General features: G+C 32.9%; 2 protein-coding genes and 1 long non-coding RNA gene across 3 annotated transcripts; 2 read left to right on the top strand and 1 right to left on the bottom strand.

Moving 5' to 3' along the window:
• Positions 1-203: 203 nt before the first annotated feature.
• LOC112708321 (ABC transporter G family member 32) lies at positions 204-9,212 on the top strand. Its single transcript, XM_025760500.3, has 24 exons — positions 204-880; positions 1,225-1,345; positions 1,439-1,527; positions 2,776-2,860; positions 3,113-3,272; positions 3,356-3,432; positions 3,552-3,605; positions 3,713-3,803; positions 3,886-4,187; positions 4,287-4,568; positions 4,681-4,997; positions 5,092-5,252; positions 5,338-5,441; positions 5,552-5,714; positions 5,812-5,931; positions 6,017-6,108; positions 6,194-6,526; positions 6,646-6,936; positions 7,082-7,165; positions 7,254-7,387; positions 7,471-7,698; positions 7,826-7,997; positions 8,073-8,327; positions 8,660-9,212. The coding sequence occupies exons 1-24, from the start codon at positions 606-608 to the stop codon at positions 8,927-8,929; spliced, it is 4,260 nt and encodes a 1,419-aa protein (XP_025616285.1). The 5' UTR covers positions 204-605; the 3' UTR covers positions 8,930-9,212.
• Positions 9,213-19,512: 10,300 nt separating this feature from the next.
• Positions 19,513-20,366, top strand: LOC140184013 (uncharacterized). The gene is made up of 3 exons (XR_011880673.1): positions 19,513-19,621; positions 19,715-19,751; positions 19,930-20,366. It is a non-coding gene; the product is annotated as an uncharacterized lncRNA (long non-coding RNA).
• Positions 20,367-21,939: 1,573 nt separating this feature from the next.
• On the bottom strand, positions 21,940-23,682 carry LOC112708308 (uncharacterized). The gene is made up of 2 exons (XM_025760493.3): positions 23,424-23,682; positions 21,940-23,333 (listed from the first exon to the last, which is right to left on the bottom strand). The coding sequence occupies exon 2, from the start codon at positions 23,274-23,276 to the stop codon at positions 22,047-22,049; it is 1,230 nt and encodes a 409-aa protein (XP_025616278.1). The 5' UTR covers positions 23,277-23,333; positions 23,424-23,682; the 3' UTR covers positions 21,940-22,046.
• Between the last annotated feature and the right edge of the window lie 1,364 nt (positions 23,683-25,046).

Raw genomic sequence — 25,046 nt, 5'->3', positions numbered from 1 at the left:
TATCAAAGTCAAATTTATTTATTTATTTTTAAAATCTTAATTCAGAGGTAGTGTTAGTCTTAAAGTGTTAAGGATTAAAAAGCATTATCGTGAGGGTAGTTAGTTGGCGGGAGCGCGTGACAATCACAGTGCGAGAGGCTCGTGTTTGATTTTGATTTTTCTGAATTATTTTTTGTTTATCCTTTCCCGCGGCTATTAAATGAGGGGTGGTCTAACTGTGAGAGAGAGAAAGAAAGACAGACACCAGCGTGTTGTGCTCTTTATCGCAGTGCACCAACTAAAACCTCAATATATGTCGAGAGGGAAGAAATATTCAAGTCTCTATCATTTAATGCACACCTCAACTACCTGTCCAAACAACACTTAATCTACATTTGTAATAGCAGTAATAGTAGTTGTATCGCTGCACCTTCTTCAGTTTTTCGTCATTTTTCATCTCTCTCACACACACTGACACAACCATTGAACTAACCAGTAACCACCCTCACACCACCACCAACATCTCATATTATTATTGTTATTATATTCTATTTTCTTTGAGTTTGTTAGGCGGATAGGGGTTTCGTGAGTTGCCAGCTTGCCAAGAAGGTGGCTGAGGGGGCGCAATGTGGAACTCGGCAGATAATGCGTTTGCGAGATCGTCGTCGTTTCGGAAGGAAGGGGAGGATGAGGAGGCACTGCGGTGGGCCGCGCTTGAGAGGCTCCCTACCTACAGGCGAGCACGGAGGGGGATCTTCAAGAATCTCGGTGGCGATAAGAGGGAGGTCGACGTCGCAGACCTTGGCGCACAGGAGCATCGGATCCTTCTCGAGAGGCTCGCCGATGCACTTGACGACGATCCTGAGACGTTCTTTCAGCGAATGAGAAACCGATTCGACGCGTAATAATAATTTCTTTTCTGTCTATCCATAAGGAAAATGTAGAATTTAGTAAACTTATAATTCAAATATCAGAAATCAGAAGTAGTATTTTTCAAAATAAAAATATAAAAAAAAAACATTTGTTAGATGGTTACACTTGTGTATTCTTATTATAAAATTAATTATAATTAAGTCTATATTATTGTTAATACAAAATGATGTAGGTAATAAATTGTCTTTACTCTGTTTTTTCTATGTGCAGTTGGAAATAGTGTTTGTGATTTGTTGTATACTTATTTTGACTAGATCTTTCGTTTTTGCTTTCAATGTAGCTAATAATTTCTTTTTTTTTGTGTGTTTGCAGAGTAGATTTGGAGTTTCCAAAGATTGAAGTTCGATTTCAAAACTTAACTGTAGAGACTTTTGTCCATGTAGGAAGTAGAGCATTGCCTACAATTTCCAATTTCATTTGCAATATGAGTGAGGTAATATACAGTATTTCCTGTATTTTTCTCTTATATTGACTTAAATTAACGGTTTTTTTGTTGATATAACTTTCTAATTTGATTTATTATTAGGCTTTTTTACGGCAACTGAGGATATTAAGAAGGAAGAGAAGCAAATTGACCATTCTTGCCGATGTTAGTGGGATTATAAGGCCTTCAAGGTCAGGGATCAAAGTTATTATTCACTTAATATTAGTATTTTATTAGGTTCATATTGGTTTTAATGCCTTATTAAAAACCACAAGAAGAAGTGCAAGTATGGTTGATAGCAAATTTATGTAACATGGAAGATTTCAAAATTGGAAAATAGAGTTGCTATTATAGATAGCTGTATCCTTCTTTTAGAACGCTACCATAGTCCATGATTTGTTGGATGCGAAACTTGTTAGATAATGTATATAATTATTAGCAGGATCACTTTTAAATGGTTTGGTGGAAATTATGGATGATTAAATTTTTTTAAAAGAAATTAATGAGTACATGATTGGTGGGAAGAGAGTATTTCTTCTCCTTTGTTAAAACTTTTTAAGTTTAAGTTTTAATGTGTTTTTTGTGTGTCTATTTTAATATGTGGTTATGTCTAATTGCTCATAGATTTGCATTGGCCAAGTAGGATATTTTTAAATAGAAGAATGCCTATCATTATTTTTTAAAGTTTTTCTTCTCAATTTTTCGTAAGTTTAATTAAGTTTAATTTTGATGTATTAATAATATAAAAATTTTATATAATTATTTAATTAAATTTATATTTAGATATTTTTTTAAGTAATGAATTTAAGTATTTATTACTTACATAGCAATACACATACTTATGCAACACTCTTTTACAATTGACAATAAATATTTAAAAAAAAAAACTAAATTACTTCATCACACAATCCCCGTTAAGTATTTTCCTTCGAATTTTTATTTGCTATCAATTATTTTCCCTTTTTCTCTTTGTGGGTATCTAATAATACATCCTTTTGGTAGAATCATTGTCCCTGTATTACATTAAAGTTTATGCATACTAACCAATAGAAAAAATATTGGTTTTGTTTTATCATCCATGTGTTAAATAGCACTGGCTAAAGTTTTCTATTCAAAATTTATTGATAATTTCATATTTGAAAAACAATAAAAATATTGATAAATTAAATTAAAATACGATTGTTATTAATTAATTATGTATCTAAATTATTTTTTAATTAATAAAATAAAAAATATTGGTTGTCAGGTGCCGTTAGATAAAAATTTAGTCAAATCAATCAAATCATCTAACGGCTCTCAATTATCAACTTCACATGAAGTCGACTACATCTGAGTTTCTACCTAAAAAAAATTATAGACTTAGCAAGATTGTTTAAAATAACAATTAATAAATTAATTTGTTATGTATATGATAGGATATTGCTTTGTCATTGTTGCAGACTAACGCTGTTGTTGGGTCCACCAAGCTCTGGAAAAACGACACTTCTATTAGCTCTTGCTGGTAGGCTGGGACCTGGTTTACAGGTATACTACTTAAGTAGGCTGCAATTACACTCACATTGAACAATAGTATAGAATCCTGCTAGAGTCTCGTTTAAATTTGATAACATGAACCATCATGTGAATGGAGTAAAAGGTTGTTTGGAATTTGAAATTGATAATAACCGAAGTCAATAAACACTAGTAGGAGTTATGTCTACATTCCATTTTGGACTTATATTTTTGTCTTCTCTTCTTTTTGTCACCATCCCATTTTTGTTCTTATGTCGTCCACAGATGTTAGGGAACATTACGTACAATGGACATGGTTTGAATGAGTTTGTTCCTCAAAGAACGTCTGCTTATGTTAGTCAACAAGATTGGCACGTGGCAGAGATGACCGTGAGGGAAACTCTCCAGTTTGCAGGCCGCTGTCAAGGCGTCGGATTTAAATTTGGTAATGTGTTATGATAAACAATTTACGTTGAGTAGTTGATTTATTAGAAAATACTAACGATTCTAAGTCTTGAGCGTTAACAGATATGCTGCTAGAGCTTGCTAGGAGAGAAAAGAGTGCTGGAATAAAACCAGATGTTGATCTTGATATCTTCATGAAGGTATACTCTTCATTAATTATTTTTTTCCCTTCTCTTTTTCAGGAAGTATTTTCTCCTCTGTTTCTCGGGAACGAAAACTTCTTACACAAACTAATAATCTAATCTATTTTCTTTTATAGTCAATTGCTCTTGGAGGACAGGAAACAGATCTTGTGGTAGAGTACATCATAAAGGTATTCATTATGCAAATTGTGAAATAGTTTAGTATTTGTAGAGTACATCATATTGACATTTTTATAAGTCTTCCAAACTCCTAAGTGCTAAGATATTTGTCACAAAGATATTAGGTTTAGACATATGTGGAGACACATTGGTGGGCGATGAAATGCTCAAGGGCATCTCAGGAGGACAAAAGAAGCGACTTACAACAGGTTGATTATAACAATGACATATAATTTGCCTTATATTTTAGTATGTGCTATGCTAATCAATTGATGTGTGTGAGATTTGCAGGAGAGTTACTAATTGGTCCAGCAAGAGTTCTGTACATGGACGAGATATCAACTGGCCTCGATAGTGCAACCACTTACCAAATCATTAGATATCTTAAACATTCTACCCGTGCACTTGATACAACCACTATCATATCTCTTCTTCAACCAGCTCCTGAGACCTATGAATTGTTTGATGATGTCATTCTATTGTGCGAGGGTCAGATTGTTTATCAAGGACCTCGTGAATCTGCTCTTGAATTTTTCAAAATGATGGGGTTCACTTGTCCTGAGAGAAAGAATGTAGCAGATTTCTTACAAGAAGTAAGTGGTAGCAATGTTAGATCATAAAGAATGAGCGGCAATATTTGATTCTTTATTTTAGTAAGATCAGTAATAGGATGACTCATTTTTTGTTAACAGGTTACGTCAAAGAAGGACCAGGAGCAGTACTGGTCCGTTCTCGACCAGCCTTATCGGTACATACCTGTTGGCAAGTTTGCCGAAGCGTTTTCATTGTTTCGCGAAGGAAAGAACTTATCAGAGGAACTAAGTGCTCCTTTCGATAAACGCTACAATCATCCCGCAGCCTTGGCTACTTGTACCTATGGCGCCACGAGGCTTGACCTTCTCAGGACAAATTACCAGTGGCAGAAGCTTCTTATGAAACGGAATTCATTCATTTATGTTTTCAAATTTGTTCAGGTACGGTGTTTAGCCTATATAGTTAAAAGTTTTAGATTTTATTTTTATTGAATCGACCACCTTCAGAAGCCCATGAATAACGATGATATTGACTTGTATTTGTTCTTTGCAGCTGTTTTTGGTTGCTTTAATTACAATGAGTGTATTTTTCCGGACAACGATGCACCATAATACAATTGACGACGGGGGATTATATCTTGGTTCACTGTACTTTTCTATGGTTATTATTCTCTTCAATGGTTTTACGGAGGTGTCAATGTTGGTTGCAAAGCTTCCAGTTCTGTACAAGCATAGAGATTTGCACTTCTATCCTAGCTGGGCATATACAATCCCTTCTTGGTTCCTTAGCATCCCAACTTCTCTCATGGAAGCTGGTTGCTGGGTTGCTGTCTCTTACTATACAATTGGATATGATCCTTCAGTTATCAGGTAACTCTCAATTCTAACTGCGCCTTGGGAAATTTTGGACTTTTGTGTATTCTTAAGTTTCTCTTGAGCCATTTTTGTGTTTCTTGATTTGCAGATTTTTTCGGCAATTCTTGCTTTATTTCTTTCTGCACCAGATGTCTCTAGGCCTATTTCGTCTGATAGGATCCTTGGGGCGGAACATGATAGTGGCCAATACTTTTGGATCCTTTGCCATGTTGATTGTGATGGCTCTTGGCGGATACATCATTTCAAGAGGTTATATAGGAATTGCACTCTGCATTCTTCTAGTTTGATTTATTTATTGAACTATGTTTTATGAAGTCTTCTCATTTTTTGATAGATCGCATTCCAAGTTGGTGGATATGGGGTTTTTGGATTTCTCCTTTAATGTATGCACAAAATTCGGCTTCTGTAAATGAGTTCCTTGGGCATTCCTGGGATAAGGTATATATAACCTTCAATTATAATCTTGTACACCGTTTTCATCATAACTTTCAGAACTATGTAACAGTTTAATGCTGTAATATACTCACTATGTCTTTTCTTTATTACAGACAGTGCAAAATCAGGTCACCAACTATACCTTGGGTAAGCTAGTGTTGAAACAGCGAAGTTTGTATCAAGAGAGCTATTGGTATTGGATTGGTCTTGGAGCAATGGTTGGATATACAATTTTGTTCAACACATTATTTACTATCTTCTTAGCTTACCTTAATCGTAAGACAAATTCCTCTGTATAGTAGTCCCCTTAATTGTTTAAATGTTTAATATTTAATAGGACAATTTAAGATCTTGTTCTCCTTATTTTCTTCAGCTTTGGGAAAACAACAAGCTGTAGTTTCAAAGAGTGAGCTACAAGAAAGAGAAAAGAGAAGGAAAGGTGAAAGCGTTATTGTTGAGTTGAGAGAATACTTGCAGCATTCAGCATCCAGTGGTTTGTAAAATGTCTATACATATTTTCTTTGCCCGTTTCTATTCAGCTGGGAAGTGACATTCATTTTATTGTATTATCATCCCAGGAAAGCATTTCAAACAAAGAGGAATGGTTCTCCCATTTCAACCTCTTTCCATGGCTTTCAGCAATATCAATTACTATGTGGATGTCCCTTTGGTGCGTAAAAAGAAATCCACCATGGCCCCCAAAAAAGTATTCTTTATTTTTCTGGCAGGCTAAAAGATATCAATTATTTCTTCAGGAATTGAAACAACAAGGGATACAAGAAGAAAGGCTGCAGCTGCTTGTTAATGTTACTGGAGCTTTTAGGCCTGGAGTGTTGACAGCATTGGTTGGAGTAAGTGGGGCTGGAAAAACCACGCTAATGGATGTCTTGGCTGGAAGAAAAACTGGAGGTGTTATAGAAGGGAACATATACATATCTGGTTATCCCAAAAGGCAAGACAGTTTTGCAAGAATTTCTGGTTATTGTGAGCAGACAGATGTTCATTCCCCTTGCTTGACTGTCTGGGAGTCATTATTGTTCTCTGCTTGGCTCCGGTTATCTTCAGATGTTGACTTTGAAACACAAAAGGTAAAGAGTTACATTATTTGAAACCAAAATCATATGAACTTGTCATTACTATTTCATTTTTGAAAGTATGCATTATTGCTTTTGAAGTTTAAGTTTGGAGAGTTTGATTGGCATGCCAGGCCTTTGTTGAGGAGGTAATGGAGCTTGTGGAGCTCACTCCATTGAAAGGGGCACTAGTTGGTCTACCTGGAATTGATGGCTTGTCAACAGAACAACGAAAAAGATTAACAATAGCAGTTGAACTGGTTGCAAACCCATCTATAGTTTTCATGGATGAGCCCACTTCTGGATTGGATGCCAGGGCTGCAGCCATTGTAATGAGAACTGTTAGGAATATAGTGAATACTGGCCGAACCATCGTGTGCACAATCCATCAGCCTAGCATAGACATATTCGAATCGTTTGATGAGGTATATATTCTCCTTTCTACATGCAACATATGCTAGTTTCTGTTATATAAATACTTTTTTCCAGTTAGTTTATAGTTTATACTTTATAGCTTAGTGTCACGGCCTTGGACACAGTAATCTAACAAAAACCCAATTACTTTTATAGCTTCTGTTTATGAAGCGTGGAGGAGAGCTCATATATGCTGGTCCACTTGGCCCTAAATCTAGTGAACTTATCAATTATTTCGAGGTTAGCTAATTGATGCTTAACTTTCACTTATTTATGTGATATATGAATGGTGATGAAGCAATCCTCAATTACTTATCTATGATTGTAGGCAGTGGAAGGGGTTCCGAAGATCAGGTCCGGATATAACCCTGCAACATGGATGTTGGAGGTTACTTCTTCAACAGAAGAAAACCGTTTGGGAGTGGACTTTGCAGAAATATACCGAAGATCAAGTTTATACCAGTACGTATAAATTTAAAATTACTACAAAATAACCAGTTTCTGTATACTAACTAATAGACCATTTCTTTTTTCCTCATGTAAAGGTATAATAAAGAATTGGTTGAAAGCTTGAGCAGGCCGAGCAATAATTCAAAAGAGTTGCATTTTCCAACCAAGTATTGTCGGTCATATTTTGATCAGTTTCTAACTTGTCTTTGGAAGCAAAATCTATCTTACTGGCGTAACCCACACTACACTGCTGTTCGCTTCTTTTACACTGTCATCATCTCCTTGATGCTTGGGACAATATGCTGGAGATTTGGTGCTAAAAGGTCCTTTTCTTTTTCATTATTTTTTCCACTAAGGATATTTGATTTTAAATAATACTACTATATACCATTTTTTCTCAATATTTTTGGGCATTGATATGCTAATTTTACTCTTCCTTACCATTTTCAGAGAGATGCAGCAAGATCTATTCAATGCCATGGGATCCATGTATTCTGCAATCCTCTTCATCGGCATAACAAATGGCACAGCCGTTCAACCTGTTGTTTCGGTTGAAAGATTTGTTTCATATAGAGAAAGAGCTGCTGGGATGTATTCGGCCTTACCATTTGCTTTTGCTCAGGTATCTTACATTTCAGATGAGAAAGATTTATTTTGTAATAAGTAGATTAATATGTTGTACTTCTTTGATGTGCAGGTTATTATTGAGTTTCCTTATGTGTTCGCACAGGCTATGATATACTCCACAATTTTCTATTCTATGGCTTCCTTTGTCTGGAGTGTTGATAGGTTCATATGGTACTTGTTCTTCATGTATGTTACTATGCTGTATTTTACCTTCTATGGAATGATGACAACGGCTGTCACACCAAACCATAATGTTGCTGCCATTATCGCTGCTCCATTTTACATGTTATGGAACCTTTTCAGTGGTTTTATGATTCCTCACAAGGTATGGAAACCTCAACCTGAATCTTTAGTTGATTTATTCTGTTTATTTGAGTTCTGTTTTATTTGGCAAGATCTTAAGTAATTAAACTGTAACTTTGGACAAAATGATTTGATGATGTAGCATTCTTTCAAGGATTTAATTAATAAAGAAAATCTTGAGGAATATAATTATAGTTTTTCTCTGTTGATTAACCAGCACCCAGTAACTATCATTTACTGTAACATATGTTAGATTTTCCTCTAAATATCACATATGAATAAAAAATTGATACATTAGGTTAAAATTATCCATTTAAAACTTTTTTTTTCTGGATGATGCTTTGATTTTGTCAGAGAATCCCTGTTTGGTGGAGATGGTATTACTGGGCAAACCCTGTAGCCTGGAGTCTTTATGGTCTCCTGACTTCACAGTATGGTGGTGATGAAAAATCTGTGAAGCTATCCAATGGGAATTCCATGGCTATTTCGCAAGTACTCAGATTGGTGTTTGGGTACAGGCATGATTTCTTGTGCGTTGCCGCTGTTATGGTTGCTGGCTTCTGCGTATTTTTTGCAATAATATTTGCCTTTGCAATTAAATCCTTCAATTTCCAAAGGAGATGATGGTATTTATATGCACTTGCAAAGCCACCAAAATTATGTACTCAATATTGTTGTATGTCGGATTCTCCGCACCTCATAAAATAAGTGTGTATAGCGGTATTGCCATATATAGCATACATAGAAGAACTAGAATGTGCTTTTAGGGTTTGTAAACTAATAAGAATATATTGTCAAATTTTTATTGGTTTGAGTATAATTGATTGTAAATTCATATATTCTTGGTTTGTAGGATTTGTTAGATAAAATTCACATATTCTTGATTCATATAAAACATCCTGATAAATCTTGTGTGTATTGAATTGCAGCTACTATACAGTTTACCTAAAGAGCCAAATAGTCAAAATATGAAATGTTATGCCATTGCATGACACACAACTATGGCCCCATCAACCCAAGCAGTGTAACAATTTCTTGTATATGTACTACTAACTACGCGACTATATATACACACACACACTAGTTGTTACTTCTTCCCTTAGGGTTGTCTAAATTTAAACTTTTCCAACTCTATATACTTAGTATAGTTTGTTTAAATTTGCATATTTGGTTAAGAGGAAATGGTACGTGCGCTTATTTGTGGTTGCACTAAGCAATCGTAGTGTCCTAACATGCATTGTGCTTTCATGCTCGTACCTAGCAGTCTAGCAGTACAGCATAGGTCTCCCATGCACTCCACATATTTTAATTTGTCATTATCGCCAGTTTCAGATTTGTCTTTTTCCTTTTTAAAATTTGTTGGGATTAACGAACTTCAATATTCTTATGTAGTTTTGTAGTATTTTTCTCGTAATAACATAATTGTGCTTTTTAATAATGTGCCAAATAATCCTTTTAAAAGTTTCAATATGTGCCCATTGTTACAATATGTTAATTGGTATTTTATCTGGCCACGTTTAAATCTATTATATATAATATATTAAAAGAGATTTTAAAATAATGTTAAAGTCAATGAATGATATATAAATTTTTATATTTTATATAAATTACCATGTCATCTATAACAATAATATAGAAAAAACAACACTTATCTATCTTAAACTTACATTTATACTACCATCAAGAATAACATCTATATAATCAATCTAACAATAATCTCGTAATTTCATATATTAAATTATCTAATTCTACAAAAAAATATTAATTCATATCAATGGTTTAAATTAGAATATTGCATATCTTATTTGGAGAATAAATTTTATTTTATGAAAATAAATCTATCTATCTATCTATTTATTAATTTATTTGTAATGTATAAAAAAAACAAATAATAATACAATGAACACTTGACATATTAGATAACTTCTAATATTATCATATAATAATTTAGTAAAATTATCATCTTATAGTTCTTTTTTAATCATTATATTACTTTTTAATCTTTTAAGGTAGTATTTAGCTTAATTTTTTATATTTTTTATTTTTATGTAGGTTACTGATGAACTACTATTTTATGGCTTATTTTGGATCAAATCGAATGGATTTTATCAACTTTACTTATACTTATCCATATAATTTGCATGTTTTTAAGTTTCCTTCCAAATTTTGTACTATGACTAAAAATATGCTTTTTAGGCCTTTAATTAAATTACTAATTTTTAACCCTCTTGTATTACCATTCGATGTCGTGATGCGTTTGTTGAGTGATATCAGGGTTATAAGGATGGAATAGCATGGAGGATGGAGAGGAAGCATGTTAAAGTGGAAGGAACACAAGAAATTCAAGATTAGAGTAGCCGGTTTCGATGGGTACGCGTGGCTGAAACGTGCGCGTGACCAGGAGCCTCGTCCTCTGATGCGTACACATGGCTGATGCGTACGCGTGACCAGAAGCTTCGTCCAAGCGATGCTTATGCGTGGCTAATGCGTACGCGTGACGAGCGTCACGTGCTACAATAAAGGGAATACACTGGGGATAATTTCTGAGCTGATTTTGGCCCAGTTTTAAGCTCGAAAATGAAGACAATACGCTGGGGATGGAGCTGGGACACACACTTACACTTAGACTTACACTTTAGTTTTGAATGAGTTGGGAATTCTAGAGAGAGAATCACTTACTTCTCTCTAGGATTTTTGGTTTTTTTAGCTACTTTCAATTGGATCTTGAGAGAAACTATTGCCACATTCATTTCTAGTGATTTTCTTTATAGTTTTCTTCTTTAATTCCCTTACTACTCTTGTCAATTTGGTTATCTTAAACTCATAGTTTGGATCTTGTTAACTTTGAATTTTGTTAATGCATTGAGTTATTTTCATATCCTTTATTATTGCTTGTTTTGTTATTGTTAGTGGTAATTTGAATTGAGTTATTTTCTCGCTTTTATCATGTCTTTTATCTTTACTCACCACGTGTTTGAGAAAATGTCATCCATGATCATGGAGTAGATTTTCTTGCTTGGTTTGGGGTTGAGTAATTGAAACCTCTTGAATTATTATACCTAAGTGTTGATTGGTAATTGAAGATTGCTAATTAGCTTGAACCTCACCAACTCTAGTCTCTCTCTACGAAGTGACTAGGACTTGTGAGCTAAGATTAATTGTGTTCACTTGACTTTCCTTCAATTGTTAGAGGATAACTAAGTGAGAGCAATGATCCTTTACCATCACACTTGGGAAAGACAATGAGGATAGAAATTTCGATTCTCACCCCTAACCAAGACCTTTTAAATTGATTAATTGTCAACTCTTGCTAGTTATCTATTGCTCTAATTTCTAGTTATTTATTCCTCTTGTTCTCAACTTTGAAAATCTCCAGAAAATCCTAACCAATAATGTGCATCTTGTGTCAACTCCTAGGGAAAATGACCCGGGATTCTACTCCTGGTTATTGATTTTATTTGTGACACACATTTTAACTTTGATTAGCAGAAATCTCGTCGGTTGAGACTATACTTTGCGACGTTGATTTGGAAAAATCCTTTTTGGTAATTCTTGACCGACATTTATCCGCTATCAAGTTTTGGCGCCATTTTCTGGAAGTTGTATATGTGTGCCATGTTATTTGTTGGTGTAAATATGCTCATATTTGAATAATTACATCTTTTGTTTGTGTGCTAGTTGGTTATTAGTAGTATTTATTAGTTATTTTGCTTAATATATCTTGTTGCCACGAGCTCTATGTTTCTTTTATTGAATAACGTGTTCATTGTCGGATCCGAACTTAGCCCCATTTGATCCCGGAATTGAAAAAACTATGTCACACGTTAGGCGAGTTCGGCGTCAGTTAGCCTCTGAAGGTGGTGAAGAGGTTTCTGCCAATTCACCAATCTTACCCGAGGTTGAATCCGAAGCGTTATTTGAGGAAGAAACCAACTCCTCTTCCACTGATTCTATTAACATCTCTTCCGTTGATTTAGGTACCGATACTATGGCCGCTCCTAGAAGAGTTACTCTTAAAGAAGCAGGAGCTCCGTATTTTACTCTCCAACCACTTCAAGTGCATTATCCAGATTTAATGCCGATTTTGAACTCAAGGCTGGGATGATCAATCTACTTCCTAAATTTCACGGTTTACCCACTCAAGATCCTATAAAACATCTTAGAAACTTTCAAGGTACTTGCTCAACCCGAAAATATTGTCACTAATTAGGATTTGCTTAAAAGGGAATTTTTGGATAAGTTATTTCCACCGTAGGTCACGGATAAGTTGAGGAAGAAAATCTCTTGCATCATTCAAGGTGAATTGGAAACTCTCTTTGAGTATTGGGAACGTTTTAGGAAGCTCCTTGATTCGTGCCCTCACCACATGATTGACGAGTTGGTGTTAATTAGCTACTTTTGCCAAGACATGAAGCCTCAAGATAAGGTCCTTTTGGATGCTTCGAGTAATGGCTCTTTGACAAAGTACAAAACGGCTGAGGAAGCGTGGCAACTTATCACCGATTTAGCCGAATCTACCCAACATGCAAAGTAAAGGAATAATCATCCTAAGGCCATTGCGGAAGTTTCTTCTAGTTGTGAGTTCACCCTCACCAAGACTTTGGGAGAGATGACCAATATCCTCAAGCAACTCCATCTCAATCAACAACAACCTCCACCTCCTCCACAAGAAGAATGCCAACAGATAGTTCCTCAAAGAGTGTGTGGAATTTGTGCTTGTTACTCTTACTATACCGATGAATGTCCAAATCTCCAAGAGAACAATACCTTGACAGCCACCAATGCTTATTACAACCGTCCAAATCAAGGATATTATCAACAAGGAGGTAACTATAATCAAGGATGGAGAGACAACTACAACCAAGGAGAAAGAGACAATGATGCAAACCAAAGGTGGAACAATAACTACCAACAAAACTGGTATCAACAAAACCCTCCTTACCAACAACAAAATCAAGGTCAAAGATACTAACCACCTCACCAAAGGCAAGCACAAGTGCCTCAAATCACCCAACCAGAAGTCCCCCAAATTACTTACCCTTCTTCTTCCTCCAACCAAGCTTCCGCAGATGATACCCTTCACACTATTCTTCAAGGACGAAAGGAGCTTCAAAACACACTTAACTCTACCCTCACTGGTTTTACCTCTGCCCTCCAAGACCTTATATCCCGTATGCCCCCACCCTCTACCTCCATTACCCAAACTTCAAGCTCTAGTGTACTTTCCTCTCAATCCTTACCTAATCCCAAGGATGGAATCAATGCCATCACTTTGAGGTCCGATACTACATTGTAAGAGAGGAGTCTCAAGGAGTCAAGCTCAAGAGAAGTCACTTAAGATGAAGATGTTGTTGAGATAGAAGATGTTGAAGATAAGGATAAGGTACAAGAGGCGGTTGAAGAAGAAGTTGCTCAACCAAGGGATGGAGTTTCTAAGGAAGAAAATGTTTTGAAGGAGGCTATTCCAATTCCTTTTCCACACTTAGCTAGGAGGACCAAAAAGCAAGTGGAGCTAGATCCCAATATGGTGGATATCTTCAAAAAGGTCCAGGTAACTATTCCACTTTTTTATACTATTCGCCAAGTTCCAAAGTATGCTAAGTTTCTAAAAAATTTGTGCATGAACAAGGAGAAGATTTATGATCTAGAAACTATTCCTTTGGGTAGCTTAATCTCCGCTTTGATGGGTGCTATACCGAAGAAATGTGGTGATCCCGATCTGTCTAGTTACTAATTTGAATACTGTTAATAATTTCACTCCTTCCTCTTCTAATCATCACCTTTCTCCTCCTCACAATACTCATCCCATGATGACTAGATCTAAGACTGGTCACTCTAAACTAAAATTATATGTAATTTCTAAATCTGTCACAACTTCTTTAGAAAATCCACCAAAATCTCCATAGCCTTAACCATCCCCCAATAAAAATAAGCTATGCAAGAAGAATTTGATGCATTGCAAAGAATAAACACGTGGATATTAGTTCCTAAACCTCAGCATTGTAAAGTGATAGGAAGCAAATGGATATTTACCATCAAAACGCTCCCTGATGGTACTGTTCAGAAATACAAAGCGAGATTAGTAGCCCAAGAGTATCACCAATCTGAAGGTTTTGACTTTAAACAGGTCTATAGCCCAGTTATTAGACCAACAATAATTAGATTAGTGTTAAGTATTACTCTTTCCAAACACTCTGGGCAATTAGACAACTAGATTTAACATTGTTTTTTTAAATGGAAACTTGAATGAAACTATCTATATGTCACAATCGTTTGGTTTTGAACAAGATGCTGCTACTCATGTATGCAAACTCAATAAATCTCTTTATGGTCTCAAACAAGTACCAAGAGAGTGATTTCTAAAGCTTAGTACCACACTACAATCTTTTGGTTTTCAAAGTACAAAATCTGATATCAGTTTGTTTATTAAATGTGGTTCAAATTATCTAATTTACCTCTTATGCTATGTTGATGACATTATTATAACTAGTAATAATACTGTTGAAATTGACAATATGATTCTTAAGTTGCACAACACTTTTACATTGAAAGATTTGAGACCACTTTCATATTTTTTGGGTATTGAGGGTCACAGGAAAAACATTGGTCCACTCCACTTATCACAGACTAAATATATAACTGATTTACTTTTAAAATTAGGCATGAGTGAGGCAAGTGCTATGCCTACCCCTGTGATTTATGCTTTACAACTTTTTGTCTACAGGGTCAGAATGAGTTGAGGATCCTAAATTATTTAGGTCTGTTGTTGGCACACTCCAATATATTACCATAATAAGACCAGATTTGAGCTATACTGTTAGTAAAGTCAGCCAATTTATGCACTCACCACTATTGACTCACTAGAAAGCAGTAAAAAGAATCTTGCGATACCTTCAAAGAACTAAACATCATGGCTTAGTTTATCACAAATGTACAGATTACAGGATGTATGGATTCTCTGATTCGGATTAGGCAGCAGACTTGGGAATCAAAGGTTAGTCTCTGGTTATTATGTGTTCTTAGGTACTAATCTAATCTCATGGTCATGTAGGAAGCAAAATACTATTAGCATGTCCTCTACTGAAGCTGAGTTTTGGAGTCTTGCTGCATGTGAGGCTGAACTTGTCTAGATTAGGAACCTTCTTTTGGAGTTACAGATTGAAGTACCTACAGTTCCAGCTATTTACTGTGACAATTTAAGCACTGTATTTTTGACAGCCAATCCAGTATTACATGATAAGATAAAGCATTTTCAATTGGACATTCAATTCGTCAGAGACAAAGTCAATTCAAAGCAACTACAAATTGTCCACACACCAGGGATTGAGCAGATAGCTGATATACTTACCAAACCCCTTTCAACCTCATCGTTTGAAAGACTTAAGACCAAACTTAGAGTCGTTACTTGACACAACTTGAGTTTGAAGGGGGTATTAAGGATATAAAAGAAAAAGTAGAATAACTAGAAGGGATTAGAAGTAATTTTCTATTTTTAGCTAGTGTATCAGCTCTGTATATTAGAAAAGAGAGATATGACTTATCTTTTAGGAAAATTATCACATATTCCACTATGAAATAGTAGAATATAGTGTTTTGTGTACGAATACGTAGTCTGATACTAATTTGTCTGCTAGTAATTGGAAAAAGACTAAATTAACCTTGCTTGCGAAACATTAAACATATCAATGTTAAGCAAATTTTTATATTTAATAGAGTGGTCAGGACCTCCAAGCCTTTCTCTTTCTCTATAACTAATATTATGATATTGTGTATTTCAAAATTAAAATAAACCATGTTAATGTAAATTCTATTATATATATTACAATAGTCATCCTTTATTTAATTTCCTCAAAGCTTTGTTATTTTGTGGATTCTTATTTCTTAAGTTTTATGCTCCTATAACACACAACATTTTTCATTTTAGAAAGACTTATTTTACATAGTTTTAACTAATATTATTAACCTCGCTCCCCAAAAAAAAAAAAAACTAATATTATTAACTTAATTCACATGACGGATTTACCTTAAAGACTGGGGTAAGTGCTCCTACTAATATTTTTAAAAAATATGTAAAAGTATATATATATATATATTAAATTATATTTATTTTCATATTAAAAAAATTATCTATTAAATTTTTTGTCAAAATCTATTATCTATTTCTAATTTTATAACTAAAATGTGTCACATACATGTCACTTTTTTATTGCAATTGGAATCAAATCTTTTTTTCCAAAATTAAGGAATTTTCCTCTCTTCTTTACTAATTTTACAACCAAAATGTGCCACGTATCACTCTCTCATTGTAATTGAGATGAAATCTTTCCTTTTAAAATTAAAGAAATTTTCTCTCCTCCTTATTACTAATTTTACAATCAAAATGTGCTACATGTCACTCTCTCATTACAATTGAAATCAAATCTTTCCCTCCAAAATTAAAGAGTTTTCCTCTCCTCCCTCTTCCTTTTTCTATTTCCTCATTCCTCCAACCACTCTATTTATTTTATATATTATTATCAATATCAATGACTAATTACTAATTTGACAATCAAAATGTGCAACATGACATTCTTTAATTGCATTAAAATTAAAATTGAAATCAAAATATACCTACATTATGTATCTTATATTACTATCTAATTTAATAATCAAATGTGTCACATGACACTCTCTTATTAAAATTGAGAGAAAATATTTTTTTCAAAATTAATAATCTTCCTTCCTAAATTCTCTCATCTACCTCTCTCTATTTTTTTTTTATTTCTCTCTACTATTTTTACTCTATATATAATTTATATTTTATATTAGTAATTTAACAAATCAAAATATGTCATTTGATATTTTTTTACAATTAAAATAAATTTTTTTCTTCTAAAATTAACAAACTCTCACTCTTATTCTTCATTTTTATCTTTCTCTCTTTTCTCTCATTCTCTATTTTTTCTATCTTTCTCTTCTATAGAAAAAAAATTAACAAAATAATATAATTTAAATAAAAAATATTATTATTGTTATTATATACATAGTTTTTATTTAGTTTTAAATTTTCACCGCTTATCTTTCTAATTTATATTTTCATTTCCCTTCTTTCAAATATTTATACATATAATTTGGAGAGAATACTAATGTTATAATTAAAATTTAGAATCAAGATTCAATTGTTTTAAAAAAATTAATTTTGAGTTAATTTTATAACATCCATATAATTTTTTTATGCTAATATCTAATTATATTTTTATATATACAGGAAAAATAATATTATTTTTAAATAAAAATTATAAAAATTAATTATTTTTATTTGTGCAACAGACTTAACAGTTAACACCTAATTAAATGTAAAAGTATACACGTTAAATTATTTTAAATTTTAGATAACAAATGTTAAAATTAATTATTAATAAAAAATTAGACTTTTTCATATAAAAATAATAACTAAAAATATTATTATTTATTTTTTATTTATAGATACCTTGGTCTTTTTAGATAGAGACTTTTGTCAACTTACAATTTTTTTTGTAAAATTAGTTTGATTTTATAAATTTTTTGTGCCATGCATAATCTATACTATCAGAACAAAGTGAACGTAGTTTTAAAAAATTTATATTCCCATAATATTATTACGGATAAAAATACTAATATTTTAAAAATTTTGCTAACTTATGTCACAGGCTACTTTTAAAAACACCAACAAAAAGAAAGTTTGACAAAAAATTATTAAAAGGTTATTTTTTTATATTTTTAATGTATTAAATATATTAAAAATTTTAAAAATATTTTATTATTATTTTCTTAACATATTTTCTTAAAATACAAATTAGCTAATTTTTTTATTTTATATATATATTTAAATTAAATTTTGATATAAATAAATTTACATGTGCATTTAATTACTAATATTATGTCATAAAACATAACTACTTTTTACGTTCATCGTATGAATGATCATCCAAACAAACCGACAATTGAATAATTATATAAAATATTTTACCATCAATACATTAAAATTAAACTCTAATTTATATCTAAAAGTATAAGATAAAAATAAATATTAAATCAATTTAATAAAAAACAAAACATTACTATAGCATTATAAATTAATGAATTTATTTAGTTAAAGTTTATATATATCCTTGAGTTTTTTTACTCAACTTTTTATTATATATTTAATTTATAAAAAGTTAACTTGATAACTACGCTATTACTTATTAATATATCAATATTTAATATTTTTATGTTATTTATTTTTATATATTTTAATATATTTATACAATTTTTTTATTATTATTATATGCTACATATTTACTCTCACAATTTAAATTTTTTGAATCCATTACTATTAATTTATCATAAAATATATAATAATTTCATATAACAAACATAAAATATATAATATTGGCTCGCCTTCATCTCAGCTAAACTAAATTTTATGCCAGCAGAGACCCACCTTTGGTTTAAGCTGGACATAAAAAATATTTACTAACTTATTATACATGGCAACTTTTCAACCGGTTGCAAATCTTTCATAAATCTTATTTTTTGGTGTCCACTCAAACCAACATCACATTAATCTGCACCATTTATATATTTTAATTTATATCTTCATGGTCAAAACGAACTAGAATATCACATTCCGCTTCGTACAGTGCCATACCATAACCTTTTCCTATCTTTTATTCTCTCATGTATAACCCTAATAGTTTAGTGCATTATTTTTCAGACTAATCTTCTCAGATTTGATAGACTCTTCTCTGCTTTATCGTCTTCTGGGTTTTAGCTCTTTGTTATAAATCTTTTGTTCTTTTCTTGTTCGTTGAGCTTCTGTTCTTGAGCTTCTATATGCCAAATCAAAAGATGAGGCTGAATCTCTTAAATTTACTCAAAAGAATCTGATTAACAAGATTTACATGAAGAAGCCCTAAACATAATCTTGACTTGAGATAATGATTTCATGTGACATTTATCATGCAGCTATCCATTAAAGCTGGAGGAGTTGGATTAACTTTAACTGCTGCAAGCACATGTGTCTTTGCAGAACTAGGACTCCAGGTGACCTAATTCAGGCAAAAAATTGTGCTCATAGAATTGGCTAGGTATTCTCACGCTCATTAAGTAGAAAGGAGAGAGTTGTTACTAGTTGCATGACAACATTAAGAAAACAGATAATCTCAAATGGAAAGAACTCTCGTATCTAAATTTTTGAATAGCAAAGACAACATCCTTTCTTATGTTTTTTTGACTAGTTAGTTCTTGTTTACAGGTCTCTTCAGTAAATATATACTACTTGCTGGCAAATGATATGGTTGATGACATCACATGGTAAGTTTTGTTACTTCTGCAGTCTTTCGTTGCTTGGTATAGCATTGACTTAACATTTATTATGCATTGATGATCTAAATTTTTACATCTTAGGAATGTGGTGCAGTTCAAATTGGATAATTTGGGGCAGGTACATTTCTACATCTCCTTGAACTATCATATGTAATGCAAAATGTACATAATGCTTAGTTTCATGGTTTCTATTCTGATTTATGATTCTATTTTGTCAAGGTTTATACTAAACTAGTATTTGATGGTTACTTCGACGTTTTTGAGAAACCATTCTGAATTTGTTATTGAAAAATCAGATGTTAGATGGCCATGAGAACATGCTAGCTGTGTCGAATAATCAGCCAGAGTAGCCCTGCAAAGCATACTACTACTGAGCATATAGCTCTTCAAAACAGAGAACTCTTGAACAGTTTGTTACAAGATGTGATAAAGTGAATAGGTTGGAACATCAGCCTGACCCAAAACGACTCCATCAATCATGACTTGCGAAATACGCAAGATGAAAAGTAAATCCATTTTGCACATACGAGACCGGTGACAGGTGAATCGGAACTTAAATGTTGATGTCTACATGCAGAAGTTTTCCACTTGTTCTTAACTTTTTGCTCCCCTAGCTATGTATGGGGATTTGTATAGAGTAGTATATTATCATATATGAATTAGACGTGTAAAAAATTTCTTTACACCATATAAATTTTAATCTATATGTATGCATGTATCATTTTATTTTTAGAAATGATTATCTTCGAAAGAATATAGACTAATAGAAACCCTCCACAGCAAAATTGACCACATTAGCTTATTTTGTTTAATAGTGGCTATAAAAATTTCAATTAGATAAATCTCCAACCATTTATAAACTTGGTTTGAATTTAATTTCCAACTTCATTCTTATTTATTGCTTTTTTAGTCTAATCAATAATGTAATCAATTGATAACGATAACATTACAAGTATGATTCAAGCCTAATTTTTAAAATGAATCTTTTTCAAATGAGTTATTCTAACTTTATGCGAAATTTCAAATTATTTCTTTTCTTTATTCATACGTTGTTGGAAATGACTCAAAAATAATGTGCGAACTTGATACGAATTTTTATCAAAAAAATAGAGAATTAGATAGAAAATTAGAGAGAATAGAAAAGAAATCCCTAAAATTAAAGCCAAGAGAGAAAATAGAATTCCTATTACATCGTGCATATCTCATATTATTATATCATATTTCTATTTATAGTATAATTCTCTAATCAGCTTATGGGATCAATACTAATCCTATCAGAACTATAAATTCAATTAATTATTTAAAATGCATTATGTATTTTGAAATAGAAAGCCTCGAGAGTTGATCATTCATAAATTAACATGAATAAGAATATCAAAATGTAGAATTTTTTTCTTAGTCAGTTAATTTTAAGTTAATAATTTAAAATGTTGAATTTAAAGAAGAAAAAAAAACTATGATTTTACGGAAGAAATGAGAAGAGAATAGCATACTAGATCGAAACACAAATCCCTGCAGCAACGCCGCCTCCGACAGTTTTGAAACTGCGAGTGACGCCAACCTTGGTAGCGATGACTGAGGCGACCATGGAAAGAATCTTAGAAAATTTTACTTATGCCATTAAAATTCTGAAAGCAATTTAGAAATTTGATATACTATGTGGACCTTAAAAGTGTTATATAAAATATTTGCAGACAAGAATTTACTTGCCCAAACTAGTGGGTATGGTATACCCAAACAAGGTGAATCAACTTAAGTTTTTCACTAAGCAAATTCGGTACATCACCAAACTTCACAACGATTATTTTTACTTTTGATCTAGTAACATTCAATTGACGAAATTAACTCAATAAATCCGTGCACGCAACAATGCTAATAAATTTTGTAAAGTAAATATATTTCCCAAGTTCTAAATTGAAATCTAAAAGGTTCTACATATCCGAATACATAGATGTTAACTGAAAATGAAAGAGAGACATGATAACTTGATAAGTTGCAATGCTACCTTATCTTGAAATCAAATCATAACAACCAATCAAGGGCATGGTAGAAAAGTAAAATAGAATTTATCCAAAATCCCAGAAAAAACAATGACTTGTTAATTCAAGTAGGGTCATCACTTATTTATGTTAACAACATAGAATGAAACCATGATATCTCAAAAAGCATAAGCAAGATGTCATCACTTATTTCTGAGGTCACTTATTCGAAATTCACTAAGACGAGTGAATGCCAACAGCAATAGTGCAAATATTTCAAAAAGCATAGATGATTTTAAGCTAAAGAGAATATAGACACAATTCAAGTAAGATCATAATCTTCAAAGACATTAATATTTAATTCATTGTTCATTCATAATCCTATTAAAAACGACGATAAAAAGCCACAGGAAATAACAAGAAAAGTTACTATATTACCCTGTGCTATGGTAAAATCTTCGACCCTTGGTAGGTGGCCAAACAAAGACGTGGCGCATATAATTAGAAGGGTTCCAGTTCTTCATGATGTAGACACACTTCCTATGGACAGTCACTTTTAAGAAATCTCGCTCCATGGGAGGAGCCCCACTGTCAAGTTGTAATGCTGCAAAGTCCTCCAACAGGGACAGAGTGAAAACTGAGAAGCAGAACGCCAATGATTCGGATCCCGAATCCAATAGTTCATCAGAGAGTATTGCACACACCTTCCCGTTGCCAAGGTCAACAAGATTGACTCTGGCCCTATCTGTCATCCAAGGTTGGAAACCCTCAAAAAACACATCAAGGTATTGATATAATGCGACGCGGCCATTCTGGTGGTTAACCAAAATGGCAAACACCTTCTCCAAAGGTGTGTTAAGAGGAGGTCCATCCACATACTTATCATGGGCAAGGCAAACGGTGTAGTTGCTGCCGAGACCCAGAAGGGGCACAGAAATTTGTGGGGGATAAGTAGCACGACAGGAGCCAGTTTCAAGACCATGATTGTACCTAGCATTTATGAATTTCGAAAGATTGTTATCAGAGTCGGGCTCAACCGTCCAAGTCTCTTTTATGGGGTCAAAGTGGGCCAAATAGGAGTCTGTCCCCCTCCCCGTGAACGATGAAAGAAAGACGGTGTTGTGGAGGACGAACATGGCAAAGTAGGTATCTCGCGGGCACTGGCAGTAGTCCGGAGGAGGGTTTAACTGTTTCCAAACCCTAGAATCAGGGCAAAGAACGTAAAATCCAGAATCTATGACCAGTGGATTTATATAGAAGTAAACATCGCCTGAGCCTGGGGTGTTTGCGATGGATGACCGGAAAAGAGGGGCGGGTACACCATCCAGTGATTCCGCAAGCTCAATTCTGCGCTCCTCAAATTTGAATTCGTAGATTCGCCAGCAGCCGGGTTTCCTTCCGAGATTTAGAGGCGGTGAGCTGGACACCGCCATATAGATCTTGGAGTCGAACTCGAAAGGACACAAATCAGGCTCTGGAAGTTGCAAAGAGAACTCGATCTTTGGTGGTGGAAGCAAACAAGTCCAATCTTTGACATCATCTTCTTGTTTCTTTAAATTGCTTAGTTTGATAACGAACAACTCTTCATAAGTAAAAAGGCAAAGGCACGCTTCCTCCGCCATTTCAACCTGCTCCGTTTTTCGTTTTTGTTGGCTCAGCAGCATCCAATTCCGCCATCACTCTCTCTGATCGAACAACGAGATCCCCACTGTACGGTGGTGCTGCGGCAGCAAAGAGCTAGAATTAGGGTAAAGTACTGGAGAGTTAAAGGAGAAGGGCTGTTGGCTCGAATATCAACTTATTACACATACCAACACCAGAAGATTCGTGCACTGCACAGGTTGAAGATATCTGATGGCCAAACCACTTTATTAGACGCAAATTTCGCGGAAGATTATATTATAGTTTTGAAATTGCACAGATTATACACTTATCCTAATGCTTTATTTTTAAACAAACTATAAGAATATATATCATAAAAAACATTCCTAAAGAATACATTCATAAATTTATAATAACAAAATATTAAACGCTAATACATAATTTAAATGAAACACGTAAAAATTGTTCAAATGAAAAACAAATCATAATGCATTTCATTTATATATATACATGAAAATTATTGTCGTAATGCTTCATTTTTAAACAAAATATAAATTTATGAATGTTACTTTTCTATAAGAATGTTACCTATTCATAGTAATGTGTTATATATTTTGTTTTATTTTTATTCAATAAAATTTAATGTGTTAGGTTTTTGGTTATTTATTATATAAATAAACACTTAAATTGATTCTTAAAGAATTGCAAATCGGATGCTTTGGTTTTTAACAAATTTTTATTTTTTTTTTAAAACTTCGTGAATTACTTTCATCGAACATATTCGCCCTTTCGTCGTTTATTTGAAAAAAATCTAATTTTAGAGCATCATTTTTGGAAACTTAATTAACTTATAATAACATTTATTAAAAATTTATTTGTCCAATAAGTATATTAAAATTTTAATTGAGAACAACAGAAAAATAATCTGTTCGGTGAGAATAATTTTTAAAAGTTCTAGAGAACAACAATTTGTTAAAAATTAATTTATCCGATCTAAAATTTTTGGTGTTTACTTTATGTATATAAATTATGTCAGGCTATTGAGTATTTTTATTTTTGTGCATAAATCGGTAGATTATTGATTTTATGTACAATTTTGTAAATTTATTACCCTTCTCAGTGTTAAAGAATAATATTAAATTTATAAGAAAATAGAGGTAAATCACCGTAATTTATGTATTTTTTGTTGGAAAAATTAAGATTCAATAAGAATCTGTCTAACAGCAAAAGCACCAAAAATAATTTTCTCATAACTTATGCAATTAAATATGTAATATTAAAGATACTACAAGCAAAAATATAATGGTAAAAATTAAATAATTAAATATCAGAATTTTATCGTGAGAAAACCCCAATCGTAGTATATTGTAACTTCTCTTTTTTCCTCTTTTTCTTTTTCTCATTCGTCGATGAAAACTCTCCTTTCTCTCTTCCTCACGGTTTCTTTCGTTTCTGTTTCAAAAAAAATGAGAGACTTGACACTCTCTGTCTCTCTCTCCGTGGCCTAAATGAGAGACTTGACACTTAGTTGGGGACTCACCAACAAATCTCCCCTCACCAACTCAAGTGAGAATAAGTTGTTCTACCAAACTCGCCTTCTCTTTGTAGAAATTAAACTTCACTGTAAGTAAATTCTTAGTCATCATATCTGAACCATTATCATCAGGATGATCTTCTCAAGTGCATATGACTTCATCTCAAGCGCTTGACGTATCCAATGATACCTCACCTCTATATGCTTCGATTTGGAATAAAACGTCGGATTCTTGTTGAGATGGATAGCACTCTAACTGTCACAAAATAACACAAATTTCTCTTGATTGATGCCTAAC

Source organism: Arachis hypogaea, chromosome 1, assembly GCF_003086295.3.
Source record: "Arachis hypogaea cultivar Tifrunner chromosome 1, arahy.Tifrunner.gnm2.J5K5, whole genome shotgun sequence".
NCBI lineage: Eukaryota > Viridiplantae > Streptophyta > Magnoliopsida > Fabales > Fabaceae > Arachis > Arachis hypogaea.
Note: the sequence above shows the minus strand (reverse complement) of the source record. Positions and strands in the feature narration are given on the sequence as shown.

Excerpts from the sequence above, each read along its gene's own strand:
- LOC112708321 (XM_025760500.3), top strand. The coding sequence starts at position 606 with ATGTGGAACTCGGCAGATAATGCGTTTGCGAGATCGTCGTCGTTTCGG. Across the intron at positions 3,273-3,355 it reads AGGCGTCGGATTTAAATTTG|ATATGCTGCTAGAGCTTGCT; the intron begins GTAATGTGTTAT and ends GAGCGTTAACAG. Across the intron at positions 6,937-7,081 it reads TATTCGAATCGTTTGATGAG|CTTCTGTTTATGAAGCGTGG; the intron begins GTATATATTCTC and ends TTACTTTTATAG.
- LOC112708308 (XM_025760493.3), bottom strand. The coding sequence starts at position 23,276 with ATGCTGCTGAGCCAACAAAAACGAAAAACGGAGCAGGTTGAAATGGCG.